This window comes from Eurytemora carolleeae, unplaced genomic scaffold, assembly GCF_000591075.1.
Source record: "Eurytemora carolleeae unplaced genomic scaffold, Eaff_2.0 scaffold222, whole genome shotgun sequence".
NCBI lineage: Eukaryota > Metazoa > Arthropoda > Copepoda > Calanoida > Temoridae > Eurytemora > Eurytemora carolleeae.
Genome location: NW_019396176.1, coordinates 77,043 through 85,589, shown reverse-complemented (window position 1 = coordinate 85,589; position 8,547 = coordinate 77,043). Strand labels below are relative to the sequence as shown.

The following is an 8,547-nucleotide window of genomic DNA, read 5'->3' as shown; positions in this document are numbered from 1 at the left end:
CTCTCCCCTTCCCTCCCCTGCCCTCCCCTTCCCTCCCTTTAAATCGTATTCATGCTGCGTGGAGTAGGTTTAATTCTAACTAACTATGTAGATATATAAACCTAGTAGGGGGTGTCCAAATAAACATGGAAATAAAAAGATATCTATCAAGTTAAGATATTAAATGTTGAAACAATATGCAACAGAAAAGTGGCATACCAAATTTTGATAATTTCCAAAATGGAGATTCTGGTGTTATTTGTTTTAATTGCTAAATTGTATTCAGAAAAAAATTGTGGCGTCGATCAAAGTCCCCCGTTTATCAGGACACCCTGTAGTAAAGTTCAACTGTTTAATTAAACTACTTTGATCCCAATAAAGCGTGGACTAATTTTATTATTTTCTCTCCTAGTTCAACATTCTTTATACCTACAGCGTATTCAGTGTTTAGACATTTTCTTTGGGCTGGAGCAATTTTAGGTTTAAAAATGTTTTAAAAAGTATAAAATTTAAAGGGATTGTAGGCATAATTTCAAGTAACCCGATGCCACCATGTAAATCTTAGATCTAGTCGAATATTATGATACACCCTGTATGTCTAAGATCTCGTTAAATATTATTTCACACCCTGTAAATCTAAGATCTGGTTGAATATTATGACACACCCTGTTTATTTAAGATCTTGCTGAATATTATGATACACCCTGTATATCTAAGATCTGGTTGAATATTATGATACACCCTGTAAATCTAAGATCTGGTTGAATATTATGATACACCCTGTATATCTAAGATCTGGTTGAATATTATGATACGCCCTGTATATCTAAGATCTGGTTGAATACAAATCTTGACAAGCTGATATTAGGTTTAGTCAGTTCTCCACAAATAAAAAGTACATAATGTTAGCGGTTTTTGTCAAGAAAAGATAATTTTGTTAGAAAAGTATTTATTATCAATGTTTGTGAAGAGATGCAACCCTGAATTGAGTTTATTAATTCTAAAATATAGTGCTGCTAGCAGTAAGCCCTAATTATAATATATAGGGCAGCAGACATTTGTCAGGGTTGAATATATGGCTTCAAATCTATAAATTCAAAAAATAGCTTTTAAAGTTTTTAAAAATGGTCCCTGAATTAAAGGGATTATTTCCTAATTTCTAATAAAGTGTGCCCTGTTCCATGTGTGGGTGGGGGAGGAAAAAGGACAATTTACAAGATTTATCTCCTCTCTATGGTTCTACCCTTTTCACAAACTGTAGTGAAAGGGTGGTAAGAAACTTCCAGAAGAATATTTTTTTATAATTTTCTTGTTATAACCAAGGCTTAATATTTAACGGATATTTTTTTGTCTGTATGTAGATTTTTTAGTATGCTCATTTATATAAGATTGACAGCTAAGGGTTAAATTGAAAACGTTGAATAAATCCAATCCATGGAAAAATATAAAAATCTATGCAAATGTCCCCCCCCCCCGCCTTTAATCCTAGCGTTATAACGTTATAAAAGCTGGAAAAGGGTAATTTTTGTCGAATATTCTCCTATTTGAATAGATTTTTCAATATTCACACAAAAGCTCAATATTGGACCCACACCCTCTACACACTCCCCTAATGCAACGTTCAACTTCCTTTATGCACTTAACCCTGAAACTTCCAACTGATAAACATCCTACAGAGAGGGAGGGGGGGGTTATGTAGTATTACCCTTTCTCCCTCACTTAACCCTGTATATGCGGGTAAATGAGGGGTGGATTTAATTCTGTGAGAACTGAAGGGGTGGGGGCCGTTTGATTGCTTGTGCTGCAAGGCCAACTATGCAGAGTAATGAAAGTGGAAGGGGGGGGGGTTAACCCTGAGTTGAAGGCGAAAGGAGAGATAACCCTATTTCACCCTTCCTCCTCCCCCCACCCTCCGCTTAACCCTGGCCTACTTCAAGTTCGCATATGTTGCCGTGAGAAACGCTTACACAGATAGACAACACAAAGAGACAAAGAGAAGGGAAGAAGAGGCGGATGGAGGGAATAAGAGGCGGAATGAAGGAAGAATATGCAGAGAGGAGGAAAGAAAGGGCTGAAAGAAGGAAAAGAGTGGCGAATAAAAGGAAAAAATGGCGAAGAGAGGGAAGAAGAGCCGGAGAAGAGGGAAGAAGAGTCGGAGAAAGAAGAGACGGAGAAGAGGGAAGAAGAGACGGAGAAGAGGGAAGAAGAGACGGAGAAGAGGGAAGAAGAGACGGAGAAGAGGGAAGAAGAGTCGGAGAAAAGGGAAGAAGAGACGGAGAAAAGGGAAGAAGAGACGGAGAGCTAGGATGAAAAAATGCAAAAAAAAAGAAGGAGAAATAGGAGGGATAAAAGGGAAATGTGTGGATGCAAAATTGAGAATGGAGAAAATAAGAAGAGAGAGATATAGGGAAAAATTGAATTAATTAAATGAACTAAAAGTTTTAAAAAAACTAGGTTGAAAACTAATTATATTTAATTATACATAAAATTACTGAAGTTTAGCTAATTAATGAATTAATCAATTTAATCACAAATAATCATTTTCAAAACAATTGTGTAGTATTGCACTGCGTATAGCTATTATTATATATTAAATATATGCTAATATATAAAATGTTTTATTATATATTAGCATTATGTACGAATATAAGAGGTAGTTGAACATCCAAACTTATTTCCGACTAAACGATCAGAATACATGAAAACATCTATACATGTATTGTATATTGTATATGTAAGAATAATACATATGTTCACATGATCTATGTAAGGTCTGAAATAAGATTGAAAATATATAGGTTTATAACTCGCAGTGTACACTTGCATCTTAACAACAATCATATTATCTTTAAAAGTATAACTAGTGAGGTTTTAGCATCGTTTTTATTTATATATGCCCTTTTCAAGTACTGGTACCGATTCTAAAACACCGGTTGAATGGTAGAATAGTTTTTATACGTACATAGTTTACATAGGTTTACAAAGGTTACATTTAACAACTTGAAATTGCTATTTTTTACATTTTTCAGTCTTATATATGATGAGACTAGCAGGTCGTACATTCAGTCTTATAGAGTTAGTTTTAGCTTCTCATACATACATACACTCACTCAACACACACTCACACTAAACACACGCACTCTCATACATACATACACTCACTCAACACACACTCACACTAAACACACGCACTCTCATACATACATACACTCACTCAACACACACTCACACTAAACACACGCACTCTTGCACTCTTATTCACTCATGTAGTGTGTGTATGTATTGTAAGATTGGCTTTAAATAGATCAGTAGGATGAGCAAGAGATAGGAAAGTTTGGCACAGTTTGATTAATATACCCGCAAAAATTAAGTTTTGGCTATTTCTGAAAAATTTAAATTTTTTGGCACGATTTGAGTAATAAAAAAGACTGTACCAAAGAAGAAAAACTTCAAGAATACAGGGATAGTGAGGGGAATTGACGTTCATTGTAAAATTACAAACATAGTTAAAATAAAAATATTTGTACATTTTAACAAGCACAAACAAAAATTGTTGCTTGATTAAAAATGTTCTTAAAATCATTAGGAGGTGTTTTTATAAGAATGTAACAAAGAAGTCCATGTTCACTGTACTTGGGATCTCATTTAATAATCTGAAATATAAAGGGTGGGACAAAAAAAATGGAAGAAATGTAAAAATGATAGAAAATACAAACAATATTATACTAGCAGAACACCCGCAAAATAAAAATGAGGTAGAATAGTTGGGGGCAGCGCCCCCTTCACATTGATCAACTGTGCACTAAAAACTAGAATAGTTGGGGACAGCGCCCCCTTCACATTGATCAATTGTGCAATAAAAACTTAAAATAAACTAAATTAAAAAATGAATTCCTTTAATATCGGAGCAGAAATCCATATTTTTAGTTTAAAACATAAATTTGAGAGCACAGTTGAAAATAAAGGATAGTTTGTAGTTTGTACAACTACAACTCCAAACACTGGAATGCAACAACTATATATTGACCCGTATTGTCGAGGTAAAAAGGAACTAAAATCTGAAGAATTGGATTTACTTTAATCCGATTCAACCTTAGTGCGTGACTTTTGATTCTGAGGTTTTTCAAAGAATTCAAAAACTGAGGATTGAGAGAAAAAGAGATCAGTTTATGATGGTAAAGGATGAGAAGGGGGGGGGGGCAGAGGTGTGAGGTGCCCCTTCATATAATATGATATTCTGTTGATCTTTTATATCCGAGGGTCTCTGCATTAATTTTATTTTCTCTTATCTGCATCAGGAACCTTATCCAGGTAGTTGTAGAGTACTGTTAATATCCAGGTGGGAGACTCTTGATATTCAGGTAGTCCATAGAGTACCGTTTATATCCAGGTGGGGAAATGTTGATATTCAGGTAGTTCATAGAGTACTATTGATATCCAGTTATTCCATATTCTATTCTATTATATTCTAAGGATATATTTTAAGGATTCTCATAATTCGAGATAGTTTTGGAATATTCTTGTTTAACTCTGTATCCATTGATCATGTAATATGGATATCCTCACCTTATCTTTTTATCCTGGATATCTCCTTGTTCTAACTCTGTATCCTGATATCCCAGTATCCTGTAATTCTGTTTTTGGATATACCCGTTTCTCGGTATCCTGATTATCCCTATATCTCTGTATCCCGGATATCTCTGTACCTATGTATCCTGAATATCCCTATATCTCTGTGTCCTGGATATCCCTGCACCTGCTGGTATGCTTACTGCTGACTGATCTCCTTATGAGTAACTATGTTAAGTCTATCTGACTCCTTGTCTCCGTTATATCTCTGTGAGAGAGAGGAGAGGGGCATTGTAGTTCCAGCCAACCCTAGCTGTATAGCAGCAGGGGTAGAGAACAAAGGATTATATAGAGGAGGATGGGTCAAGGGAGGAGATACTCCTCTATCATCATCATCTTCATCATCAGCTTCATCAATTCTAAACTTCTCCCTCTGAGTAGAGTGTGGGGAGTGAGAGCTTCCCTCCGATCTTTCTCCCTCGGAGTTCTTTAGACCTGGAAACTCTTCCTCCTTCTCCGGTTTAATATCCTCCTCTGATTCCCTCCTGTAGTTACTGAAACTATACTCAGACTCTCTCTTCTTGTGATACGCTTTCAGAGCTTCAAGTTTAGGTTTAGTTGTTAAATCCTCAGGTTCATTCTGAATCGGAGCCTCGTGACTAAACTCGGAGGAATGCCGTTCTCTCTTGGCAGAACCATAGTTTCTCTCCTCGTATTCTCCCGGACTCTCTCCCTCCTCCGGCCATTGAACAACCCGTCTTGGTTTCTGTTTTCTAGACCTTTTTTTCTCACTGTTAGAATCTGACATGTTCTCCCCGTGGGACGGAGAATCTCCGGAGCCTGTGTCCTTGGATCCAGGACTAAGACTGGTTCTATCAACCTCTGTATCTAGGAGAGAAGGATGGGTTGGATACTGTAGGGGAAACCCACCAGCTAAAGAATGGCGGAAAAGCAATTCTTCCTTCAAGGATGACAAGGATTGACCTAAACAATAAAAATATTATAAACCTTGACTTTTAAATCTATCATAATTCATAGTTTGAAATATCAAACGGCTACGACATCTAAGGTGAAAACTTTAGAATGGAATTTCCTTAATCCCGATCGGTTAATTAATCTGGAGATTAAAAACAAGAGGAGAACAAGCACTATTTAATCTCGAGATTAAGAAAAAGAGTGGATCAAGCCTTAATCCCGATCTCCACAATTCAAAAGTTCCCAGCTCTGGTTGCACATATATAAGATTTATAAAATTAGAGTATTCAGATCCTTTCAGTCCATCACATATCCTTCGGTTACATTTTTACTCCTGAGGGTATAGTTTCCTTATTAGAATAGAAATATTGTGTTACCTTTATGTATAAGCATATGTGCCTTCAGTTGGTTCGAATCAGAGAAGTTACTGGGACAAAGCTCGCACTTAAAATAATTTTTTTTCTAAATTAGTAAAATGAATGGCTAATATAACTTTTCTTGGGGAACCCTGTTAGAAAAAGATTACTATTCAGTGTTAATAAATGCAAAGAGAATTCTCGATTACTTAAAAAAAATATTGATCGAAAGAAAAAATTTTTACCAATCAGTGCATAATCAAATTTCTGTACTTTGCCCCTTTTTAAAATCTCATGAACAGTCCCTTTTAGCATGATGTTGCATTGTGTCAATATTACCTTGTATGGTCTCTCTCCTGTATGAACCCTCAAGTGTCTCCTGAGGTTTGCAACCTGGACGAATTGTCGGTCACAGTGTGTGCAGGAGTACGGTTTCTCTCCGGTATGAAGTCTCATGTGCGTCTTTAGATGGTGATCTCTTGTAAACCTGGAGAAAAATAAACAATAATAAACAATAATTAAACAAATTGATAAAACTAATGTGATGATGATCAGAACTGAGAGTATTTGCAGGGATGGGGGTATACAGGGGGGAAGGGGAATTGAACCATTTTAAACAGTAAAACAACACGTATTTAAACTTAAATTTGATGTTAAAATGTTTGCGGGGGTACACGCCCATTCCCCCCCCCCCCCCCGGTTACGGGCTTAGAAAATTAATCTTGAAAAAGGAATCAGAACTTGGTAACAAAGTTTAACGGGACACTTTACTAATAGTACATAGTTTAAATCAAGTGTTTGTTTGTTTGTTTGTCTGTTTGTTTACCTTTTATGGCACTCCTTGCATTCGAATGGTTTCTCTCCGGTATGCGTCCTCTCATGGTTCTGCAGTACATGTTTATATCCAAAAGACCGATTGCAAATGTTGCAAGTAAACACCTTGTCTCGTCCTGACTGAGAATTGTTCCTGCCCCTGCCCCCTGAAGGAGGTGACCTGGAGTAGGAACCGGCTGATTTCCGTCCTCCTTCAGGTGGTGAGGTGTGTCGGGAGAGACTGAAGTAGGAAGGGCTTCCTTGCAGATATGGATTCACACTGAGAGGAGACTTAGATGATGAAACATCTTGATGTCCGGGACTTGAGGATCTACGGTTAGGTTTCTCCTTCTTTACTGAGGTAGATACGGACTGTAGGTAGGTGGGAGAGGGGAGGGAGTGCCCCCCAACTGAGGTAGAAATATTTAGTGTCGACTGTGCAAGTTTGTTTAAATAATCCCTGTATATTTCTTGTCTTGAGTGCTCCAATGATCCTGCAAGGCTTAAACCAGAGTTCCCTGAGTTCATGGAACCCAACCCAGGAAATCCAGGGAAATTTAAACCTGAAATAATTTAGAAAATTTAACAAAATGTAAATATCTATGTAATTGTCTTCCTGTCTATCTACCTCTCTTCCTGTCTACCTTCCTTCCTGTTTACCTTTTTACCTCTGTGCCTCTCTACCTCACTACTTCTCTACATATTTACTTTTCCTAACTTCCTATCTACATATCTACTTCTCTACCTCACTTCCTATCTACATATTTACTTCTCTACCTCACTTCCTATCTACATATTTACTTTTCTACCTCACCTCCTATCTACATATCTACTTCTCTACCTCACTTCCTATCTACATATCTACTTCTCTACCTCACTTCCTATCTACATATTTACTTTTCTACCTCACTTCCTATCTACATATCTACTTTTCTACCTCACTTCCTATCTACATATCTACTTCTCTACCTCACTTCCTATCTACATATCTACTTCTCTACCTCACTTCCTATCTACATATTTACCTTTCTACCTCACTTCCTATCTACATATCTACTTTTCTACCTCACTTCCTATCTACATATTTACTTTTCTACCTCACTTCCTATCTACGTATCTACTTCTCTACCTCACTTCCTATCTACCTATATACTTATCTACCTACTAATCTGTCTGCTTACCTGGTATTGAAGCAGTATGCCTGGCAGGAAGCTGACTAAAAGCTGCTACAGCTGCTGCAGGATGCGGAACTGTAGCGTGCTGCTGAAATCTCTCCCTGGCAGCAGCAGCTTCTCGTGCTGCTACAGCAGCCTGCCATAGTGGAGACTGGGAGTAAAACGCTGCCATCGCCATAGCGGCCTGGACCTGCTTGTCAGCATCAGAGTGAGGGCTGGAGGAATCCCGGTGAGGGAAGTGTACTCCAGGTTTAGAGGAGATGAGGGAAGGGACCTCGGTCTTAATGAGGGCTGGTTCCCCCCTCCCTCCCCCTTCCTCGGTCATAGCTAGCAGCTCACCCACACCTCGTGATCCCAATCCTAGAATAATAATAATTATAATAATGATAATAATAATAATAATAATAATAATAACAATAATAATGATAATAACAACAGTAATAATAATATTAATCTAACCTAATAATTTACCCTAGCATTAAATAATATATTTGAGAGGGTAATAATCTAACTTTATATAAAGGTTAAGGAAATTTATTCTGTATTTTCTACCTAGCCCATAATATAAAGGAAAAGGGAAATAAGGTTAATCAACATTTTATTATTATACATTTACTTTACACAATACTTACTAGTTTACTAGTTTACTAGTTTACTAGTTTACTAGTTTACTAGTTTAC

General features: G+C 37.0%; 1 protein-coding gene across 2 annotated transcripts in view; it reads right to left on the bottom strand.

Annotated features, from left to right (window-relative positions):
* Window positions 1-2,444: 2,444 nt before the first annotated feature.
* LOC111697252 (PR domain zinc finger protein 1) overlaps window positions 2,445-8,547 on the bottom strand; it is a 12,572-nt gene continuing 6,469 nt past the window's right edge. For both annotated transcript variants that reach the window (XM_023467181.1, XM_023467180.1), the window contains exons 2-6: window positions 7,874-8,227; window positions 6,706-7,255; window positions 6,219-6,366; window positions 5,901-5,967; window positions 2,445-5,532 (exon numbers count right to left, since the gene is read on the bottom strand). In XM_023467181.1, the coding sequence (XP_023322949.1) occupies window positions 4,748-5,532; window positions 5,901-5,967; window positions 6,219-6,366; window positions 6,706-7,255; window positions 7,874-8,192 (1,869 nt within the window). In that variant the 5' untranslated portion in view covers window positions 8,193-8,227 and the 3' untranslated portion in view covers window positions 2,445-4,747. The remainder of the gene's footprint in view (window positions 5,533-5,900; window positions 5,968-6,218; window positions 6,367-6,705; window positions 7,256-7,873; window positions 8,228-8,547) is intronic.